Source organism: Vigna unguiculata, chromosome 9 (genome assembly GCF_037176805.1).
Source record: "Vigna unguiculata cultivar grain cowpea cultivar isolate G323 ecotype 2 chromosome 9, ASM3717680v1, whole genome shotgun sequence".
Taxonomy (NCBI): Eukaryota; Viridiplantae; Streptophyta; class Magnoliopsida; order Fabales; family Fabaceae; genus Vigna; species Vigna unguiculata.
The window spans coordinates 30,919,238-30,944,065 of NC_140800.1; the positions used below are offsets into that span (position 1 = coordinate 30,919,238).

The 24,828-nt window shown below is 36.6% G+C and overlaps 2 protein-coding genes across 2 annotated transcripts; both read right to left on the bottom strand.

The window, feature by feature from the left end:
• Positions 1-364: 364 nt before the first annotated feature.
• Positions 365-1,816, bottom strand: LOC146883888 (uncharacterized). Its single transcript, XM_085666763.1, has 4 exons — positions 1,699-1,816; positions 1,115-1,518; positions 613-928; positions 365-375 (listed from the first exon to the last, which is right to left on the bottom strand). Exons 1-4 carry the CDS (start codon positions 1,814-1,816, stop codon positions 365-367), a joined length of 849 nt encoding a protein of 282 aa, XP_085522889.1.
• Positions 1,817-4,314: 2,498 nt separating this feature from the next.
• On the bottom strand, positions 4,315-4,938 carry LOC146883889 (uncharacterized). Its single transcript, XM_085666765.1, has one exon. It carries the CDS (start codon positions 4,936-4,938, stop codon positions 4,315-4,317), a length of 624 nt encoding a protein of 207 aa, XP_085522891.1.
• Positions 4,939-24,828: the final 19,890 nt, after the last annotated feature.

Consider the following 24,828-nt stretch of genomic DNA (forward strand, 5'->3'; position numbering starts at 1 on the left):
ACCAATTTCTCCACCCCCAATTCCCCTAATATGCATCACGAATTTCAGCACACATTTGCTTCAGCTCTTACCCTCAAACTCAGTTCACTCTCTCAACTCGTACGAGTTTGGGCTTATAATTCCTCTTCAATGTTACTTAATTGGTAAATTCCCAGCCCCCTTGGCTGCCCCATTATGCTAGGCTTTTCTTTACCCCTTCACATTCATACCACAACTATTAGTTAGCAAAAATAAAGCTTATTCTTTGCCCACCAAGGTTTGAACCCATGACCTTCCACTCCTAAGGCCAAAGCACAACCACTATACCAATTCACATTTAGTTATACTCACAAATCAACAATATCTTACAATACTAATCACATACTCATACATATCCTTAAAAATCAATAACAAAACAATCACACATAATTGGCATACATAGGACTTGAACCCAAGTCCTCTCACACAAACCAAGTACTCTCAACAACATGAGCTAGTACTTTTCCACGTCACATTAAACAACAATTAATGCCATAAAGGCGGCTTCTAACCGCATTTATTAATTAATTAATTTTCCCGGGTCTTACATTACCCCGACCTTTTAAAGTTTTCGTCCATGAAAATAAGACTTACCAGTAAAGAGATGAGGATAAGACTTCCTCATGAGGTCCTCCATCTCCCACGTCATCTTTTGGGTTGCCTCGTCCCAGAGGACTTTCACAGTCCGAATCTCCTTCCCTCTGAGCTGTTTGACTTGAGAATCTAGAATCCTCATCGGTCCAACTCCAAGAGTCAGGTTCTCACGCACCTGAACATCATCCTGCTCCAGCACATGAGTAAGATCCGCCACGTACTTCCTCAACTGTGATACGTGGAAAACATTGTGCAGGTTTCCCAAGTGAGGTGGCAATGCAATCTCATACGCCACCGGTCCAATTCGCCTCGTAATCTGATATGGACCGATGAATCGAGGAGTCAACTTCCTCGACTTCAATGCTCTCCTAATACCTGCTGTAGGTGTAACTCTGAGAAATACGTGGTCCCCAACCTCAAACTTGAGTGGCCTCCTCCTCTTATCTGTGTAGGATTTCTACCGACTCTGAGTTGCACGCATCCGTTCTTGTATTACCCTTACCTTTTCAGTGGTCTGTTGTAAGAACTCTAGACCAAGTACCACAGCTTCCCCATCCTGCTGCCAACACAAAGGTGTTCGATACCTCCTGGCATACAAGGTCTCGTACGGTGCCATCCCGATGCTGGAATGGTAGCTGTTATTATAAGTAAACTCCACTAGTGGTAGCACATCACTCCAAGTCTCGAGGTGGTCCAGAACGCACGTTCTCAATAAGTCCTCCAGAGACTGTATGGTTCTCTCGGACTGACCATCCGTTTGAGGATGATATGCCGAGCTCATCCTCAACTGAGTACCCAAAGTGTTTTGCAACGACTGCCAGAACCTCGAGGTAAACCTCAGATCTCTATCCGATATGATACTCTCAGGCACACCGTGTAATCTGACTATCTCCCTGACGTACAACTCTGCCAGCTTATTTAGGAATATATTTTGATTAATAGGTAAAAAGTGAGTGCACTTCGTCAATCGATCCACTATTACCCATATAGAATCATGCCCCCTCACTGGCCTCGGTAGATGAGTAACAAAATCCATGAAAATGTTGTCCCATTTCCACTGAGGAATCTCAAGAGGCTATAACGTACCACCTGGCCTTTGATGCTCAATTTTTGCTTTCTGACACACTAGACAAGACGCCACATAGTCTACCACATCAGTTTTCATACCAGTCCACCAGAAAGTTGCCTTCAAGTCCTTGTACATCTTAGTCATACCTGGGTGTATGCTAAGACGACTCTTATGCCCTTCATCCAAGAGCATTTTCCTCAGTACCCGACTGCTGGGTATACACACCCTCTCTCTGAATTGCAGGATGCATCTCTACCCATCCTGAAGTCTTTTCTCTTCTCTGTGCCAAACTCATTAATGATATGCTGCAATTCCTAATCCTTACCCTGTTCCTCCCGAACCTCATCCAAGAATTCATTAGTGATCTTCAACATGCTGCATCGTATGTGATCTGTCTCCATATCTAATCCCAGATTCATATCTCGCAGCTTCTCGATCAACTCCAACTCCTTGATCATCATGGCAGACACATGAGATTTCTTCCTGCTCAAAGCGTCTACTACGACATTAGCCTTACCAGGATGGTATAACAGCTCAAAGTCGTAGTCCTTCAAGTATTCCATCCAGCGCTTCTGCCTCATATTCAATTCTTTCTGATCAAACAAGTACTTCAAGCTCTTGTGATCACTGAATACCTGAAACTGTGCCCCATACAAGTAGTGCCTCCAGGTTTTGAGAGCAAAAACCACCGCCGCCAATTCTAAATCATGTGTAGGGTAGTTTTTCTCATGCACCTTCAACTGACGAGAGGCATAAGCAATAGGCCGTTTCTCCTGCATCAACACACAACCCAGACCCTGGTATGAAGCATCACAGTATACCTCAAACGTCTTGGCGGTGTCAGGAATAGCCAATATGGTTGCAGTAGTCAATCTCTTCTTCATATCCTCAAAGCAGACCTCACACTCGTTTGTCCAAGAGAAAGGCTGGTCCTTCCTAGTGAGTTGAGTTAAGGGACTCACCAGCTTGGAGAACCCCTCCACAAACCGCCTATAATAACCCGCCAGACCCAAGAAGCTCCTCACCTTAGTAACCGTCAGTGGCATTTCCCACTTCACTGTTTCAATCTTCGCTGGATCCACCGATATACCTTGGGCTGAGATTACATGACCTAAGAACTATACCTCATCCAACCAAAACTCACACTTTGACAGCTTCCCATACAGTTTATGCTCTCTGAGAATTCCTAGCACCACACTCAGATGATCTGCATGTACATCCCGATCCTCCGAGTATATCAATATGTCGTCAATAAACACGACAACAAACTGATCAAGGTACAGTCAGAATATTTTGTTCATGTAGTCCATGAAAATAGCAGGAGCATTTGTCACCCCGAATGACATCACTACATACTCGTAATGACCGTATCGTGACCTGAACGCTGTCTTCTGCACATCCTCCGGTTTGACTAAGATCTGATGGTATCCAGACCTCAAGTCAATCTTAGAGAACACTGCGGCTCCCCTCAGTTGATCCAACATATCATCTATCCTCGGTAACAAATACTTATTCTTTATGGTCAGTTTATTCAACTGACGGTAGTCAATACACAACCTGGAACTGCTATCCTTTTTCTTTACTAGCAGTACCGGTGCTCCCCAAGGTGATGCGCTCGGCCGAATGAACTTCTTCTCAAGCAAATCTTCTATTTGCTTCTTCAACTCTGCCAACTCTACGGGTGCCATTCTATAAGGCGCCATGGATACTGGGCTAGCCCCAGGGATGAGATCAATGGAGAAATCCACATCCCTACTCGGTGGTAACTCGGTGGCAACTCGGGTATTTCATCTGGAAATACGTCGGCATACTCCCCCACGACTGGAATCACACTGATCTTCTCGGCGATACTATTCTTTTCTGCATGAGCCACTATCATAAAGTAGGTGGCTCTGACTTCTACTTCATTTATCGCCCTCTAAGCCGAGATTAACTCCAGTCCTTCATGTTCTAGGAATACCAAACTGCGCCGTCCACAATAAATTATGACGTGATTGTTAGATAGTCAATCCATCCCCAAGTTTACGTCCAGTCCCTCCAAAGGCAAGCACACCAAGTTCACCTTGAATCTGCGACCTGCCACCTCCATAGAACACCCAACGCAGACTGAACTGGTAGCCACTTGACATGAGGAGGGAGTTGAAACAAGCAACTCACATCCCAAATCACGTGTCACCAATTGCAATTTCCCCACGCACACATTAGAAATAAAAGAATCGGTTGCCCCAGAATCAAACAACACCAACACTAAATTACCAAACAATACACAAAGTTCAAGAATAAGATTACCCGACTGTGTAGCCTCTGTGGTGGTCAGGGCAAAGACATTGCCCGCTGCCCTAGCTCGCTCTGCTGGCGATGCTGCAGGTTTCTTCGTGCCTAGACTCTTCTTTTCTGGGTAGTTGTTGGCGAAGTGTTCCGGTTTGTCGCATATGAAGCACTTGCGACCCTCCTACTCCACCTGCCAGCTGTGGACAATTTCTCTTCATGTGGGGTCCACCACACTGGTAGCAACTGGGACCCTGAGATGTCTGAGGTCGGCTATACGGCTTTTTCGTCTACCTAGCCTTCGCGACATTCTTCTGATGTCGGCTCATAATAGGACCATGGCCCTTCTCAAGACTCTCAGCACTCTAGGCCTGCTCCACCAAGATGGGAAATCTCCTCTCTCTCAGAGGGGTTACCACCCTCTTCAGCTCAAGTCTGAGACCTCGCTCAAACTTTAGACACTTCCACTCTTCCGTAATGTTCTGGGAAGAATACCTCGCCAAGTGTTCAAACCTATTCACATATTCCTGCACTGTCATGTCTCCCTGCTGTAGTGCTAGGAATTCAGCCTCTCTATCCTGTCTCACCGTATCTGGAAAGTACTTCTCCAGGAAACGAGCTCTAAAGTTGGCCCAAGTCACTGGCTCTTCACTATTCTCCATCTGTTGTTGCATGCCAGCACACCAGTATTCTGCATCCCCATTCAGCAAGTACGCAACAAACAACAATTTCTGTTCATCTTCGCAGTTCATCACTTTGAAGATTTTCTCACACTTGCGGAGCCATGCATCCGCTTCATCGGGGGAAGCCTGACCAGTGAACTCAGCTAGCTTGTGGCGTAAGAAATCTTCCACTGTTGGCACCCTGACTGGTGCAATCGCCATCCTAGGCTGTGCTGCTACGGGTGGCTGCATCGCATCCACCATGCGGTGAATCGCCTCCGCGATGTCATCAACGCCAATACTCCTCCTCCTCTTGTTAGCAGCCATAGCCTGGATACGCCACATTACAACTGTTAAAAATCAGTCGTTTAGTCAAACAAAACCACACATTTTTCACATTGAACACACAACATATCACAATAAACACATCGATAAGCTTACTCCTCACTAGCCCCAAAATATTTTAAAAATATTTTCAAAACTTTTGCTCTGATACCATTTGTAACATCCCATCAGGATATTACAAATTTAATAAAATAAATTAAAGTAAAATAATTGCACTGCATTTAATAATACCTCATTTCCCTAAAAACACAGGAAATTTAAAACTTTAAATATACGAGTTATAAAACCAGGAGTCCATAATTCATAAAATTGAAATAAAAGTCAATGGCTCCTGCCAAGTTTACATAATGTTCACAAGGATAAAATAATAAGCATAATACATATGTATCTACATAATATCCCATGCTAGCCCTCGCTCCGAGTCTAAGCATCTCCTGGCCCACTTGTCACATCATCTGCTCCTGGATAACAGGTTACCCGATCATCGCCATACACACACAGAAAGGGTAAGCTATGCACAACATATATAAAGAAACATGAGTATAAATATGTTTCCCAACCCAAAATAACATAACTAATTTCATATTTCATAATCACCCTACCATGACCTCATAGTCCTTCATGACCTCATTTCCCTGAGCGAACTTAAAACAGTGACCACAGCACGTTATCTCGCTTAGGCGAGAACCCCTCGCCTCGGCGAGATCATCTCTCGCCCAAACATCCAAAACAATCTCGCCTGAGCTACAATCACCCAAAAACATCACACATGACCTCGATATCTCGCTTAGGCGAGGTCGTCTCGCTTGAGCGAGACCCTGGTTCGCTAAAAAACCATAAATTCCTCGCTTGGACGAGAAGTCACGCTCAATACGCGCAACTCCCTCATTATCTCGCTTAGGCAACCCTTACTCGCCTGAGCGAGAACCTATGTCGCTCAAAACTCATCCTCTTCGTTTGAGCGAGAAGCTCGTATGGCACTAGGGTACGCGTCTCTGCTAATCTCGTCTAGGCGGGCCAAGCTCGCCTGAGCGAGAAATGCAGATTCTCTCACTGATCACGCACTCGATTCACTCCAAACATGTCCAATTCGCACCACAAAACACACCAAACAGCATTCGAGCATACCAAACAATTTACACATTACAAAACAATCACATTGGCATAGTATAGACTCCCTAAAGTCCCCAAATTTCCAAATCCCATTCCATTCCCGCATATACCATGTATATACCCCTTTTCTCATGCATTTAGTCCAAAATTCAACACACAGCAATACCGATTTCTCCACCCCCAATTCCTCTAATATGCATCACGAATTTCAGCACACATTTTCACCAAAACCATGCAATACGCACAACAACATGAACTTTTGGGTTCAGCTCCCCTAACCTGGAGTGTGTGATCAAAATTTTGCAGATAGGATCCCTTGATACAACAATCTCCTCTTGCTTCAGCTCTTGCCCTCAAACTCAGTTCACTCTCTCAACTCGTGCTCCTCTCGAAAGCAAATTCCAGCACTGCCAAAACCCTTCCCTTTACCTAATTTTTGGCTTTTATAGGTGCCTTTAAGGTGGGTATTAAAAATAAAACGAGTTTGAGCTTATAATTCCTCTTCAATGTTACTTAATTGGTAAATTCCCAGCCCCATTGGGGGCCCCATTCTGCTAGGCTTTTCTTTACCCCTTTACATTCATACCACACCTATTAGTAAGCAAAAATAAAGCTTATTCTTTGCCCACCAAGGTTTGAACCAATGACCTTCCACTCCTAAGGCCAAAGCACAACCACTATACCAATTCACATTTGATTATACTCACAAATCAACAATATCTTACAATACTAATCACATACTCATACATATCCTTAAAAATTAATAACAAAATAATCACACATAATTGGCATACATAGGACTCGAACCCATGTCCTCTCACACAAACCAAGTACTCTCAACCACATGATCTAGTACTTTTTCACGTCACATTAAACAAAAATTAATGCCATAAAGGCGGCTTCTACCCGTATTTATTAATTAATAATTTAATTAATTAATTTTCCCGGGTCTTACACACCATGTTATCTAAAAGGTAGCGGACAACAAATTTCTCATTTTTGTTACATGCAAAGAAGACCTCTAACAGAACTACATAATCAAAACCCATTGCTTCAAGCTAAAAACAAACATTACAACTTAAATATTATTACAAATTACAGACTAATACAAGAGCTAATTTACCCTAATGTTCCTCAAAATGTGCCCATTAACAAGACATAGTAATAGTTTGACAGTGTTCAAAACAAATGCTCAAAGAGCAAGACAATACATGGGCTACAACCCTAAAAGAGAACTCGAAAAGGCAAGATCCGACCCAAGATGAGTTAAACAGCGAAATCTCCATCACCCTGATGACCACGAGGAGTTCTCGCATCTGCTCACATTAATAAATTAATGATCATCGCAAAAGGAGAAAACCACAGATAGAACATACAAACAAGCAGAAAGGGTAAGCTAGAGTAAAAAGGTTTTTATCATGCAATTGAACATACAATTTAAAGGTCAAGCTTCCATACATCCACCAAGCATCTAATAACCGACAAGCAATACACTAAGACTCAAGACACGATTATCCGAATACATATAAGTAGTCGGATTCACTTGATGCTTGGACTTGTGGTGGCCTCTAATGCTCTATAGAGCCAATTGCCAATGGGTTTCACCCTACCACTCACAAGGTTAGCCTTGAAACATCTAAGGCCATTATCCTGCCAAATACTAGGGCCTCATGCTACTCTCACCACTCGAGTCCGTACGCTCTACGTTAGACTAACTGACTCTTTAGAGTGTTAGGATGTAATCCTTAATTTAATCCTTACTAGATTATATAATGAGGCACCACCACGAACCTTCGTGGAATTATGTCCTAATCATGAGGCACCACCATGACCTCCCACTAACAGGGGTATGGAATTACGTCTTGACCAATGAGGCACCACCATGCAACCATCGTGGAATTACGTCCTGACCAATGAGGCACCACCACGAAACCATCGTGGAATTACGTCTTGACCAATGAGGCACCACCATGAGATCTCACCTAGAAATTCATGGAATTACATCCTAAACCACACCACTGTCATGTCTCACCAACCAAGCATGAAGTTATCATGCATATTGTAAGACCCGTGAAAATTAAATAATTAAATAATTAATTAATTAATAAATGCGGGTTGGAAGAACATTTATGGTATTTAATTCTGGACTTTTGGATAATTACAATCTTATTTATACTTATTAATTTTGGTTTATTGTGAAAGTAATAAAAGTTTTAATTTTCCCGCGTTTTGGGAATATCAATTATAATAAATGAAGTTTTATTATTTACTTCATCATTTTTATTATTTAAATCCGTAATATCCGGTCGGGATGTTACATTTGGTATTAGAGCCATGGTTTTCAAAAGATTTTTGGGGTCTATGGGGAGTGAGCTTATCGTGTTTCGCTTATGAGTCAATGTGTTATTTCCTTTGTGTTAAACCTTTTCGTTTCATAGTCATGACTTAAGTTGTGTGGTTTCAACCAGTTGAAATGTGACGTGCACAAGCTTTGGCAAACAGGAGAAGAAGGGATAATACTGGGGTTGATGAGATTGCACATGCGATTCATCGGATGGTGGACGCAATGCAACCTAATGCAGCGCAACCCAGAGCCAGAGTCGCACCTACTCGTCCCGTGACTATGGAAGATTTCATGAGGCATAGGCTAGCTAAGTTCACTGGCAAGGCCACTCCAGACGAGGCGGATGCATGGTTGAGGGAGTGTGAGAATATATGTCGAGCGATTGGGTGCACTAATGCACAGAAGTTGACCTTCGTCACATTCCTTCTTGTGGCAAACGCTGAGTACTAGTGGGTGGCGATGTAGCAGCTGATGTAGACTCGCAAAGAGCATGTGACTTGGGTTAACTTCAGGGCACGATTTTTGGAGAAATACTTTCCAGACAGTGCCATATATGAGAGGGAAATGAAGTTCCTTACTTTGCAATAGGGGACTATGACGGTGCAGGCCTATACTGACAGGTTTGAGTACTTGGCGAGGTTCTACTCGCAAACTGTCAATGAAGAATGGCACTGTAGAAAATTTGAGGGCGGTCTAAACAATAAGTTGTGTCGATTCCTCGTACCTTTGAGGATCTGAGAGTTCCCTGTTTTGGTGGAACAGGCAAAGATGGTGGAACAACTAGAGAGGGGCCCAAGTCAGGTCATGAGGGCACATCCTAAAAAAAGTATCAGCGGTGAGAAACGACAAGAGAAACCCTACACCAGACCTCAACGTGAAGGACAGGGGACGGTGAAGTGTTTCTAGTGCGGAGGAGACCATTTTCAGCGAGTTTGTTTGGAACTTTCAGGAGCAAAGCTGGAAGAGAAGAAGTGTTACAATTTTCGCAAGTCAGGTCATTACGCGAAATCTTGCCCTGAACGTGGGAATCTGAAGTGCCACGACAACAATAAGGTAAAGTCCGAATTGATTATTTTTGGAGTAGTAAAGCATGTTATGTTAGTTTGTGTGATGTATGCTCGAAATTCGTTCATACCATTGAAACCAGGTTGTACTTTTACTCAGAAGACTAGAAAGAGTCGAGTAAAAGGAGTTGTTATTTTACCCTTAGGACTTTGGAGAGTCGGGTAAAATGGAGTTTTGGGTTACTATAAGACTTTGATCTAAGTTTAGTAACAATGTCCTTGCTATGTTTTGTTGAGCAGGCAAGGAATGTTGCTTGTGAGGCTTAGGGAAAGTTATGCTCTTATCGGGTTTTGGTGAACAGGTAAGGGTGGGACTCTTGTCGGGTTTTGTTGAACAGACAAGAGTTGTGTTTGTGAGACTCAGGGAAAACAACACTCTTATTGGGTTTTGGTGAACAGGTAAGTGGTGGGCTCTTGCCGAGTTTTGATGAGCATGCAAGGGTGGTTGTTGTGAGTCTTAGGGTAAGCAACATCCTTACCGAGTTTTGGTGATCAGGTAAGGGTGATACTCTTGCTAGGTTTTGGTGAGCAGGCAAGAGTTGTTGCTTATGGGTCTTAGTGGAAGCAACACTCTTATCAGGTTTTGGTGAGCAGGTAAGGGTGGTACTCTTGCTGGGTTTTAGTGAACATGCAAGGATGGTTGCACGTAAGACCTAAGGAAAAGTAGTACTCTTACCGGGTTTTGGTGAACAGGTAAGGGTTGGGACTCTTGTCGGGTTTTGTTGAGTAGACAAGAGTTGTTGTTTATAAGTCTTAGGTAAGCAGTACCCTTACTGGGTTTTGGTGAACAGGTAAGGGTGGGACTTTTGTCGGGTTTTGTTGAACAGACAAGAGTTGTGTTTGTGAGACTCAGGGAAAATAACACTCTTACCGGGTTTTGGTGAACAGGTAAGTGATGGGCTCTTGCTAGGTTTTGATGAGTAGGCAAGGGTTGTTGTTTGTGAGTCTCAGAGTAGGCAACACTCTTACCGGGTTTTGGTGAGCAGGTAAGGGTGATACTCTTGCTGGGTTTTGATGAGCAGGTAAGAGTTGTTGCTTACGGATCTTAGTAGAAGCAGCGCTCTTACCGGGTTTTGGTGAGCAGGTAAGAGTGGTACTCTTGCTGGGTTTTGGTGAGCAGGCAAGGGTAGTTTCTTATAAGACCTAAGAAAAGTAATGCTCTTACTGGGTTTTGGCGAGCAGGTAAGAGGTATTACTTGTCATTTCCAATGCGCCGGTGCGCAAGGGGAGAGGTTCCTTCCAAGAAGCATTGGTGCGCAGGGAAAGGAACTTGTGAACTAGAAGTATTAAGAACAGAAAATGTCTTGGTAGAGTGATGAGGGTGCACACTCATGACTATATCTGAGATAGTTTCCTTTCTTAATTCTAAAGGTTTTGGTAAAAAGGGACAAAAGCGATAGGTTGAGTTTGTCTCCTATACCTTTCTTATTAGGTTCGTTTGTTTTGTGATATCTGTGTGTTATCTGTAGTGGCTGACTATAGAATCAAGGTCAAACTTGATATGTTGTTTTGCAAGGGTTAAGTAGGACCTTTGAGAAAATCTTTTGATCAAAGATGCGAGTACGCATAAGGAAAAGTGGGGAAACGTATGAGGTGAAGGCTAAAATAAAAAGGTAGGGACCAGAAAGGAAAAATTTCAAGATAAAGGGAGTTGAGGCAGTCCTACTTGCATTTTGATGGGTGACCTCAATTTTCGAGGATGAAAATTTTTTAAGGTGGGGAGAATGTAAGACCCGTGAAAATTAAATAATTAATTAATTAATAAATGCGGGTAGGAAGAACATTTATGGTATTTAATTCTGGACTTTTGGATAATTACAATTTTATTTATACTTATAAATTTTGGTTTATTGTGAAAGTAATAAAAGTTTTAATTTTTCCGCGTTTTGGGAATATCAGTTATAATAAATGAAGTTTTATTATTTACTTCATCATTTTTGTTATTTAAATCCGTAATATCCGGTCGGGATGTTACACATACCAATCCCATGCCAACATTTATAACCAACCATCCATTTATGTTCCATGCCAAGATCATACCAAACCCATCAATTCTAGCCCATAAACCATTCAATACATGCAAAATCACTCATTTCATGCTTTAACATAATAATCCAACCAAACATGTGACAATCATCCAAGAACATAGGAGAAAATAAGACTTGAGCACATTCTCGCCTAATTCTTGCTCAGGCGAGAGGGTTCTCTCGCTCAGGCGAGCTCCTTTCGCCTAGGCGAGAGCTCAAAAAGTGGAACAGTAGTGCTGTCGCGTTCTCTTGCTTAGGTGAGACCTCCTCGCCTGAGCGAGATGGCTTCTCGCTCAAAACTAGAGCTCGTCGCCTGAGCGACAGCTCGCACAACACCTATGAGGGTTTCTGATACTTTCGCTTAGGCGAGTCCCACTCACTTGGGTGAGATTATCATATCTCCTCCACTATTCACGCAGACCAACACACAAATTCATTCAGAGCAAAGCACAGTACAGATTCATATCATGATAAACATCATATAATCACCAAAAACACGGAACAAAGTCGAAAAACATACAATATACATTAAAAGTGTGAAACCCTAGCTTCCCTTACCTAGACAGAGGATAACTAATAACACGAGCCCACTACAGAGGTGCACCACAACTCTAGGAACAACTTGGTGAGCTAAAAATAGTGGAACCAAAGTTTGTTCAACTAGCTTGATGAAGAACGGGGCCAAACCCTAGCAGAGCTCATGAAGCAGCCAAGGGAGAGGGAATGGGAAACTGTTTCTAGAGAACGCAAGAATGAGGGGGTTAGGGCTAGTTTAGGGGTTTTGGGCACCTTATGGGCCAACCCTTAGGCTCAAAAGTTAAGGTCAGGTCTTTTAACATAAGACTAGAAAAAATGGGTCTTACAATAACTACAAATAATGTAATAATATCTCATTTTTCTAAAAACTAATTTTTGTGAATAAATAAAAATTAGCATATTTCATTTGGCTACACATTCAGGGATAAGATAGAAAAATTGTAATTTTCCATGTCATGTTCCAACCCTCAATTCTTTTTATTAAAACATAATTAATTCTCACTTTAGACCAAGTAAGCATGCATTATATATATGGAGTTTGGTTAAGCGATCAAAGGACTTAGACCGTGTTCCTTTCAAGTCTTGTGTATGCCATTAGTGTGATGTTTTAATTATTTAATTTATTGTGGGTGCATATATGAACATGTGGCATGATGTTATGAGTAATATATGTGCATGTTATGTCAAGAAACATCTATAGGCAACCAAAGGGAAGTGTTTGAGGGGAGAAGGTGAACTCAAGTATAGGAGAATATACCTAAGGCAATTTTGGGTCAAGAAGGGAAAGTTAGACTTATGATTATTATTATTTTTATTATTATCATTGTTTTATTTCAATGATGATTTTATTATCATTATTATTGTTTTATTATTATTGTTTTATCTTATTAGTATTACTATTTTTTTTTTCATTTTATTTTATTATTATTTTCATTATTATTATTTTTATTTTTTATAGTTTCGTTTTATTATTATTTTTATAGCTTTAAATATTATCATTATTACTTATATTACTATTATTATTATTTTTATTATTATTACTATTTTGATTATTATTATTATTCTTATTATTGATTTCATTTTTATTTTATTTTATAATTATTTTTATTAGTATTATCATTTAATTTTATTTTACAATTATTTTATTATTATTTTTTATTATCATTGTTTTGTTTTATTGATGATTTTATTATTATTATTGTTTTATTATTATTGCTTTATTTTATCATTATTATTATTATTTTAGTATTATTATTTTATTTTATTAATATTATTATTTTTTTATTATTGATTCATTTTATTTTATTATTATTTTTATTATTATTATTTTTATTTTTAAAAGTTTGTTTTATTATTATTATTATCATTATTATTATTATTATTATTATTTATATTATTATTAATTATATTATTATTATTAATTATATTATTATTATTACTATATTTATTTATTTATTATTATTATTTTAGTTTCATTTTATTTTATAATTATCTTTATTAATATTATTATTTTATTTTACTATTATTTTATTATTATTGTTATTATTATCATTGTTTTATTTTATTTATGATTTTATTATCATTATTGTTTATTATTTATTATTATTATTTATTTATTATTATTATTATTATTATTATTATTGTTTTATCTTATTATTTTATCTTATTAGTGTTTTTGTTTTATTATTGTTGTTTCATTTTATTTTATTGTTATTTTCCTTGTTATTATTTTTTATATGTTTTCGTTTTATTATTATTATTATTATTATTATCATTATCATTATTGTTATTTTTGTTGTTTTTTTATTATTATCATTATTACTCTTTTATTGCACGTGCGATATTTTGGGATAATGGTTATGTGTTCTTTCTTAGTTTGTGTATTGTTTGGTTATCCAGGATTGTGTGTTGGGTATAACCGTTTGTTTTGATGGGTTTATATAGATTTATTGTGATTCTCTGGGATATATAAAAGTAAGAATATGATTGTGTTTGATGTATGACCATGTGATATTGTGTAGTTGAGTTCAACTTAATGATATGAAAGTGTATTTACTTGTCATGGATGCATGTTTTGCGTGAACTAAGTGTCTTGTGTAAATAGGTTCATCGGAACCTATTCTAGAGTTCCAAATACCAACAAATTACCAATTACTAGTGTGGCTTCGGGCGGAACGATGTAAACTGCTAGGAGATAGGCCACAAAGTGAACTATAGAGTAAAACCCAAGAGTTAGTGCTTGGCGTCGGAAGTAATCCCGCCAGGCGGTGTGTTGTAGAACTAGGCTTAGACCAAAATCTAGTGGGTTAGCGCCCGACAACGCTAAGTGTTCTGCCAGGTGGTCTAGAACGCGAGTTAACCTAGCGATGTGGATTTTGTGCTAGGCGGTTTTGGATACAGTGATGGATTACATGAGGGATTCTACACAGCTTTGGATAGAGACCTTGATGGGGGCCCAATTACGAGTGCAACTTGTATTGGACTAACACGTGGCCATCGAGGTTGTAGCCTGGTGGTTTTGGAAGTCCAGTGGAGTGTGGGAGATAGTGGCTCGTACGGATGGTGTAAGACCCAGGAAAATTAATTAATTAAATAATTAATTAATTAATAAATGCAGGTAGAAGCCGCCTTTATGGCATTAATTGTGGTTTAATGTGACGTGGAAAAGTGCTAGCTCATGTGGTTGAGAGTACTTTGATTGTGTGAGAGGACTTGGGTTCGAGTCCTATGTATGCCAATTTCGTGTTGTTGCTTTATGATTTATTTTAATAATATGTAAAAGTGTGGAAAGGGTGGGAAAGCCCTAGAGGTAGTGGGCACAGCCAAGGGAGTTGGAAAAAACAGTTCATAATAACTTATGAAAGGTAATAATAGGCATTAAAAAAGTCAATTTTCGTTTTATTCTTTTTTCCCACAATTGGGAGTCATATAAAAAGGGAGAATTAGGCCATTAGAAGGGTTTTGGAAGTCTGAAAATTGGAGTGAGAAAGGATTACGAGTTTTGAGTGCAAAAGCTAAGTGGGATTGAGAGCAAAGTGGTGGTGGTTGAGAGAGCAAAAAGGGAGGGTTCTAGCAATCACAAAATCAAGGATTAGGCAACTTTTGGAAGCAAAGATTCACATGTTAGGGGTGCTGAAATTAATTGTATATGAATTTTGTGTGTGTTCCCGAATTGCTGTGGTCAAATGAATACTCTGTGGTATGAATTGATCTTATACGTGTGTTGAGATTGAGAATTGGATACTTGATGTTGTTGTCGAGTCCTTATTGTTTAGCATGTGTTGGATGAGGGTTTTGGGGTATGGTGTGGTTCGTTTGGGTAATTTTCGAGTTGAGGTATCTCTAATGGGTACAATGCATGTTATATGGGTTTAGTGTTGCATTAGAGTGAAGGGGAATGTTATACATTGTTTTGGAATGCTTGTACTGTGTTTTGGTATGGTTGTGCAATATCATAATGAACTGTGCGCGTAATCAGACTTGAAACCCTGCAAGTCTCGCCCAAGCGGGTCCATCTCGCCTAAGCGAGAGTTGCAGAGTCGCACATTGAGTTCTGGTTCGTGATTTTCGTCTAGGTGACCAAGAAGGGGTTTGAGTGACATGGTCTCTCGCTTAGGCGAGAAGCACTCGCCTAAGCGAGTTCGCGAGGAGAACTTGGAAGTTTGAGCGCGATTTCTCGCCCAGGCGAGAGGCCTTGGAGTTTTGAGCGATTGACACTCTCGCCTAGGCGAGAGTGGCTCGCCTAAGCGAGTTTTCGAGGTGTGTTCTTGTGTGTTTTGTTGAATACTCGTCTAGGCGAGGTTTTGTTGTGGTTTTAGGTGAACGGGTGGCTCGCCCAGGCGAGGTGAGCTAGCTTAAGCGAGGCTGAAGGCTTAGCCTGGGCGAGGGGTCCCTAGCTTAAGCGAGTTTAAGTGGATTGCTATGTTTTTCATGCCTTTGAGAGTGTGTTGGCTGTTTTATTCTAATGATAGGATGTGTTTGCATGTGGTTGGTGTTTGGGCTTGAAGGACTAAGTCCAATAGGGGTCTGGGATGTGTTCGGTGGTTGGACACATGATGGGCATGGAACTGGTTGAGTTCCCGTCGGCTACTATTGGGCGAGGAGTCCTTAGTATGGTGATTGCATGTGTCGGGCGCACGATGGGCAAGGAACTGTGATGTTCCCGTCGGCTACTATTGGGCGAGGAGTCCATAGTATGGTGATTGCGTGCGTGCCAGGGTCCAAGTGTGAGACTTGGATGTTTTTACTACAGACGAGGAGTCTGTAGGGCAGGACTATGAGCGGGATAGGCTCATAGGGTTGGACCACGAATGAGTCAGTTTCGTGGGAGCACAGGGAAGTCCCAAGACCTAGTTCATGCATATGACTCATGAAGGACTATGAGGTCATGGTTTGGGTGATTTGGAAATTATGAACTTAAATATGTTATTTTGGGTTGGAAAGCATGTTTATTTCACATACATATGTTTATATTTTATTGTGCATAGCTCACCCTTTCTGTGTGTGTGTGGTGATGATCGGATAACTTGTTATCCGGGAGCAGATGATGTGACAGGTGGGCCAGGAGATGCTTAGACTCGGAGCGAGGGCTAGCATGGGATATTTTGTAGATATATGTATACGTTTACTATTTTGTTTTTGAGGATATTATGTAAATCCGGCAAGAGTCGTTGACTTTTATTCTAGTTTTTATGAAATCATGGATTCCTGGATTTATGGATTTTATTTGTTAAAGTTTTAAAATTTCCCGTATTTTTGGGAAATAGTTCATAATTAATGTGGAATTTAATGAAGTTTCGAATTTTATTTATTTTATATCAGTAATATTCCTTAGGGATGTTATAGATGGGTTCCGGAAGATTGTCCTCCTCGGTGTTATCCAACGAGTTTGGTAGTCTTGGGACAAATACAGACTGCGGTTCGTATTGGGGAACTCCACTTGGTGTCATGGATCGTGGTTGTGGCAAATTTATTCTCGTTTGTGGACTATTAAGTGGTGGCCTGTAGTCGGAGGGGCGAGTAGACACTCGTGGCAACAAAAATCGATCAATGTAATCATCAAAGGATGCAAAAGCAAGAGGCGTCTAGAAGAAGATTCGGAGGTCAAGGATTAAATGTTGTGGCTTGTGAGTCTTAAGAAAAGCAACACTCTTACCGGGTTTTGGTGAACAGGTAAGGGTTATGCTTTTGTCGGGTTTTGGTGAGCAGGCAAGGGTGGTTGCTTGTAAGTCCTAAGAAAAGTAATGCTCTTACCGGGTTTTGGTAAACATGTAAGGGTTGTTGATTGTCCTTCCCAAGAGGCGTTGAGGCGTAGGAAAGGAAACTGGTTGGTTATGAGAGAATAGTATACTATGTGATGAGACTTGGGAGTATTAGAATTGTTGGAATATTGTATGGTTATTTATTATATTGTGTAGAGTAGTTTTATTCTGTTGTGCTCACCTTATCTGCTTGTATTTGGCGATGATCGTGTAATGCGTTACATGGGAGCAGATGATGTTGTAGGTGGTGCTGGTGAAGCATAGATTCAGAGAGGGGCTAGCTTGAAGAAAAGCCTTTATGATGTTTTCTTGTTTTATGAATTTTAAACGTTTTGTAATCATTTATCTTACCAGACTCAGAGTTTGTAATCGACAATCATAGTTTGTGGATTTTGATTTATTACGGTATAATAAATGTTGAAAAGTTTCTCGTGTTTTGGGAAAAGGAATTATTATAAATGCGATTTTATACTTATTCCTATTTTAATTATTTAAATTAGTAATATCCGGCCGGGATATTACACTATTCATGGGTAATTGAAGGCATTGATTTAAAGGATATATTGCATTCTTTTGTATGGAATGCAAAACGGGGCAAAGCATTGATTTGTAGGATTTCTCTCATTATAGCATCCCGCTTGCCACATGAGATTTGGGAGTGATTCTCACCACTTTACTAAAATACCCCTATTATTTTATGAGCATTGCACCACCATAAGCGACCCAAGATAACCCACCGTTGCACCATGTCCATCCTTGACACTGAAGATAACAATAACAACCACCAACAACAACGTCTAACAGAGGCAGAGGCAGAGACATCCTTCAACTCTGTTGTAGTGAAATGCTTCAACGCCTAACATAACAACAACTTCCTGCCACAAAAAATGCAATAAAAAATTTGGAATAGGTTCCATAAAAAAGGGAATCGGGTAAAAGAAGCATGCATGAAAAGGGAACCAGTTCCAAATGAAAAGAGAATAGGTTCCAAAATCAAAGTAACTGGTTCCATTGACGTCTTCAATTTTTTTTTTTACAATTAATAAATATTATGAATAATTTTATTCATCATCAAAAAATTTTCAAAATTAATTACAACTTATCTAAATATCATTTTATATTACTTTTAACACCAAGGACAATTTTGTAATCTTATATTTTCATCAATTAATTTTTTTTATTAGTCATATCAGTCAAATCCTTTACAAACTTTCACCAAATTCACCCTTAAATCAACTCCAGTATCACCTCTAAATCCCTTAAAAAGAACAACATAAACTTCACTCTCAAATTCACCCAAATCAATCATATCTCTCTCCCTCAAATTATTCCTCCCAAAAGAACACACCCTTAGGGTTTTCAAACATTTTAGAGATATTTGGGAGGAAGATTAAAACAATTTTATGTTTTTTATTTTGTTCTTTTTATTTTACCTATGGACCAAAAATAATGATACCCATGGATTGTCTTTACCCGTGCACCCTTCATTCGTAGCTAAATCATTCTTTGAGAATCTATTTCTTTTTTTTTTTCCTTATCAAATCTACCATCATCCGTAGATAGTTTGGTGGGTAATAATAATTTATATACAAATTTTATTTCATGTGTAATTATATATGGGTAATTTAGCATTTTTTTTGTAGTGGTGGTGAAATATTTTATTGGACTAGATCCCATGGATTTTCTTCCATATTGAAGTTTTTCCACGTTAAAAAAGTTTTCTGCTTGTTGGTTCCTCTCATATCTACTTTATGCAGTTTATCATTTTCATACTATTAATATAAGGAAGATTCAATCTGGGTTTTGCTTCTAATTGTTTATTTAATATTTTTATTATCTTCCTAACATTTTTGTTTGTATCTAGGGATGAAAATGTGGGTCGGTCTACCTTATTTCGGCTCGCTTTGCATTTAGCCCGCAAAATGTGAGTCGAGTTGGCCCGCCTTGTATAATAAATGCGAACTAATTTTTTTAGTCCACAATTATATAACGTTTGATCCACAAGTATACGGCCTAATATGCAACTCACATTTGAATTTTAATAACTTTGTTTTTTATTTAATTAAATTAATAAAAATAATAATTATTGTAAGTTCATTTCTTAAAATATGTAATATTCATGATTTTATAATTATAATTTTGTGTACAAGTCAATTGAAAATGGAAATGCCTTGTGACCTCTAACTACACTGACTATTTCGTGCATTCCAGCAACTTGAAGAACGAGAATGGCAACATCATTGCAGAGATTTTTGCCATTCCACAAGATGTCGAAGTCAACCTTGAAGTTTACCTTTTTTTCGAGGGATCACCACCAGAGAAGTCATGGTAACACTTTGTAGTATAATGAGTTCTACTTGGCCAAAAGAACACAATTACTCACTGAGAAACTAAATTAAGAAGTTGTGTAAAGGGAGAAGTGTTAAATTAAAAGTTCAGTTTGTAATTATTTGCAATATAATATATAAAGAAGTGTACATTAGTATTAGTTCCTCTAGATATTATTTATTTTGGTCCTTACACATGCAAATTCTTTTAATAGTTCATGTACATACACTTTTCATTCTATTTTAGTTTTTATGGTTTATGAACGTCAGAGACTAAAATTATTGGACTATTTACGTATATGTGAAATTGTTTTCATACACATCTTAAGTCAAATGCGGACCACCCGATCATTGGTATGCATGGTTGTAGATTATGTGGGGTGAGTAAGTGGGATATAATACTCAACTCACATCACACATTTTCTTACGAGCATGCGGATTGACCCACATAACTCGTCCCATGTTACCATATTTATTTTTGTGAACATATTGTTATACTCATAAGTTTCGAGTTATAAACTAACTTATTAAATTACACTAACATTTAAATTAGTTAGTAAATGTAAAAATACACAAAAGGTATACCTATATATGTTTTATTATATAAATTGAAATTTTACTTTTCAAACACAAATAATTTTTTATGTAATTATAATTTTAAAATTTTTAAAATAATTAAATTATATTTAGTACTTTTATCTATTTATTAAAATTTGCATAATTTTTTTATTTAGACAAGTCATTTTATTTAAATAATTTGATATAATAAACATATTAATCAAATTTAATTTTATTATATTTTAAAAATTAAAATTTTGTATTTATCAATTTAAATTACTATACGACTGAATTTGTTTTTTGTACAATTTTCACACTATATATGCAATCCAAAAATTACTTTAATTTATAATATTAAATTCCAATTATACTTTAATTTCAAGCACATATCAATTTAAAAAGTAACTAAGCAAATATTAAATATGTAATGATTATTTGTCTTTATAATATTCAAATAATAATAATGATAATAAGCATTATAATAGATAAAACGAATAAGAATAATAAGTACATTTATAAATTTGAAATGACTATAATAATAAATAAGAAAATATATTAAAATTTAAGGAATAGAAAATAAAAGGAAATTAATTGAACTAAAAAGTGAGACATGTATATTTGGTTCGGTCTATAGAGTTAAAAGGTCTACATAAGAAAAATCTCATAAAGTCAAATGTCGAATTGAGTTAGCTTGGGGTTAAAGGGTTGTTTTAGGTTGTGTGAAAAGTCGAGTTGAGTTGGTCTGGGCAAAGATTGAGTAGAGAAGGTTGAAGGTTGTCAATCGGATCAAAGGTCGAGCTAAGTCGACCCGTATTAAAGGTTGAGCTAAGTCAACCCAGGTTGAAGGTCGAGATGAATCAACTTTGATTGAAAGTTGATCGAGTAAGACAGAGTTGACTTAAGAGTAAAGCAGGTGAAACATTCACTTTAGGCCTCTAACAAAAAAAAGCCTAAAAAAGTTGTTTTAGAACTAATATTTTTCTATTAATTAATCATAAAATTATGTTTAAGAAAAATGGTCTCAAAAAATATTTTTAGTACTAATATACCTCTATTAAATTAATTATAAAATTATTTTTATAACAAAAAAGGCCTAAAAAAATATTGGTACTAATATAATTCTATTAAATTAATTATAAGTTTATGTTTGAGAATAAAATTTAATTAAATTATTATTAGTGTGTGTAATTTTTATTTGTATTAAAAATGATATTTAATGAGTTAAAACCTTTTTTTAATAGATTATAATTTTGCTTAGAAAAAAGAGAATGATTAGTTATCTTTATTCTCTTATAATCAATTTTGAATTTATTTTTTTCTTTTATCTCTATGTGATATCAATTATGATTCTATTTTTTTCTTTTATCTTTGTATGCTTTAATTTTAATTCTATTTTATTCTTTTATCTATATGTGACTTTAATTTTGATTATATTTTCTTCTTTTATCTCGATGTGACTTCAATTTTAATTTTATTTTCTTCTATTTTTGCGTGACTTCAATTTTGATTTTATTTTCTTCTTTTATCTCTTTACGATTTCTTATCTACTAATTTCACTCTCGGTCTCTCTTTATTTTCTTCTATCTAGAGTTCTCTTTTGAGGGTTTTGACATATTTCATTTCTTGAATCTCATACTATCTGTATGTTTTTATTCTCATGATCATTTATAGTATGTTTTTTCTTTCTATTTGTGTTGATGTTGTTTTTATTCTATTTATTGGATTTGTATTAGGATTATAAATGTGTTTCTATTTCTTAATTTTGTTTAGGGGTCTAACGAAGAAGAACAATATGTTATTAATTATTTTTATTAATGATTAATCTCAAAATAAAATTTTAATTTTTATGAAAAAGTTTACACTTGAGAAATAAAAAGAAACTTGACACTTCAGGATAGTACAAGTTTACACAAGTAGGTTTACTTTCTTGACAACAAGACCCAAATTTTGTTGTTTTAACTCATTCTTTTTGTATACTTATTTTTAGTAATGTTTTATATATTATAACTTTTTATTTCATATAAAAATATATAGATATGTCAACCAAAAAAATTGAATCTGGCTATTAAAAAACTAGAAGAGAAAAGTTGAGACTTTAATTCCATCACAAAAAGAAGGTGTGAATAAATTTATAAAAATAGATTATAAAAAGGATTTAGAAAATACAATTGGCTCCTTGAATGAACAAGATAATAACAATATAGATATAAGTGAAATCAATAATAGAGAAAAAATAGTTAGTGATGAGGATAAGTGTCATTCTCAAACGATAATGATTAAAAATAATTAAAAATAATGATAATGATATTTTGACCCACTTTTTTTGATCAACTTTTAACCCACCACTCCAATCCCCCTTACATTATCACATCACCACTAAAAAAAATTAAAATAGATAATTGAAGGATGATGGAAGTGGTAGGTTAAAATTGGTTAAAAAAAATGGGTCAAAATATCATTATCCTAAAAGTATATAAAAAAAGTGAATTAACTTTATTATCTATTGGAAAGGAAATGTTAAATAGAATTGATTTTGACAATTTAATAAATAATTTTCTATAAAAAAGAATTCAAAAACTAAATTTTAAATAAAAGACCCCATTTTTAAGTTTGTTTTAGGCCTCCCAAACTCTTGAGTTGCTCATAGAGTCAGCTTGTGTCGATGGTTGATGTGAATTGGTCCAGGCCAAAAGTCGGCTCAAGTTGAAGATTGAACTGAGGAAGTATAGATCAAAGGTCGAGCCAAGTCAACTCAGATCAAAATTAAAGCCAAGTCGTCTTAGATCAAAAGTCAAATTAAATTTGTTCAAAATGACGGTGAAGACAAATATTTTATAAAATATATTTTGAAATTAATTAAATTCTTATAGTCAAGTTAATCTGAAACGAAACCAGAAAGTCATGCCATATTAAAAATCAAACCGAATTCGTTCAAATTGACGGTGGAAACAAGTATTTTATAAAATATATTTTAAAGTTAATTAAATTCTTAGAGTAGAGTTAAATCTGGTTTAATCCTAATCATAAGAGGAGATTTTGGAAGTCGAGATTATTTACGGGTAGGTTAGAATTTACACTTCTGTAAGAAAAAAAAAAACTAAATAAAATAGTTTGTTTCTTATAAAGTTAAAGTTAAAGTCACTTGTATATTAGTTGAAGGTTAAAACAAAAACTATTTTAAAATTCTTACCTAACACTTTAAAGTAAGTTATAAAGTTTGTCAAACAAGTGAGTAGATAATTTATTGATTTTTACCGAACACGTTCTTAATGTTATGATTTCCTAATCAATGTTGAAAATTTTATTATTATAGAGGAGGAAAGGGAAATTTAAATTCCTCTATGCTTTTTTAGAGATCATTAGAAGTTTATGTAGCATAAAGCCAAGTATAAATATTAAAAAAGAAAATAACCTATTGTTGTATTACAATGTTTTTTTAAGTAATTCAAATTTAAACCGCTAAAAGGTTGAATTGCGTGAAAACAAAACTATATTTAATTTCAATCATTTAATATAAAATAAAGAAGTGACAGATATCTAATTGTAAAATCTCTAAGCTTCTTTATTAATACTAGCAAAAACAAACGATATGTGTTTGTATTTTTTAATTTTATAAAGAAATTTAAATTAAGATTAATAATATTTATTTTTATAATATATAATTAATTTTTAAAATAGTTGTTAAATAAAATAATTGTTATAAATAAAAAAGAATTGATAAAATAACGATTAAAAATAAATTATTTATAAAATAATTAATTTTTAAAATAATTATTAAAAATAAAATTGAAAAAATAAAATATGAATACATAAAAGAAAATACTTTTCGTTATAAATTATCTAGGTAACACTCTGTAACCAAAAAATATATACATTTAAAATATAAATTTCAAATCTTTAATGTTAAACACACGCACATAGCTATTGTTAGTTCTTGTTCATGCAGAGAACAAATAACATATGTCAGACACAAGCGTTATCTTACCTCAATCTGCAATCTTCTCATTAGGCTTCCCTCCGACTGGTATATGCCATCTGTAAGTATCTCGGTTTGGACCCAAGAGGGGTTACCTGCGGAAGAGAATCTGATGCTCAAGTCAGCAAAAACTCTCAGAAAGTCAAATATCGTAATTAAGGAAGTAATGAATACATACCTTTAATTGCTGGGGTCCATACGTATTTATAGATTATTAATTATGTCTAGTCATGTCATGGGCTGGGCCCTGTTTGGGTCGTAGGTGGGCCTGGGTCTTAGGTCAGGCCTCCTAGTTCGATTATCGTGGGCCCTTTGGGGCCTTGCTTGGTAGTGCTCTGAATTTGTCAAATTCTTGCTTGATTATCCTAAGTTATCGGCTTAGGCTAGTTACCCTTTAGCGGCTTAGGCGAGATACTGTTACTCGTTCATATATGGTGATTATATGCGTCTTTGGAAGCTATGTAGACGGGTTTTACGGCTATAATCAGACTAAGCCGGCTAGGTATGGTACACTAATTTCTCAGTCTTTGTCAGTATAATTATAGCGGCAAAAGATAAGAAGTGTGTTTAGCTAGGCCGGCTAAATGTGGTACAGTTATTAATTACCAATCTTAGTCATTAATCAGTGTCTGAAGGCAAAACCAATATGCAGGGGACGTTTTTGA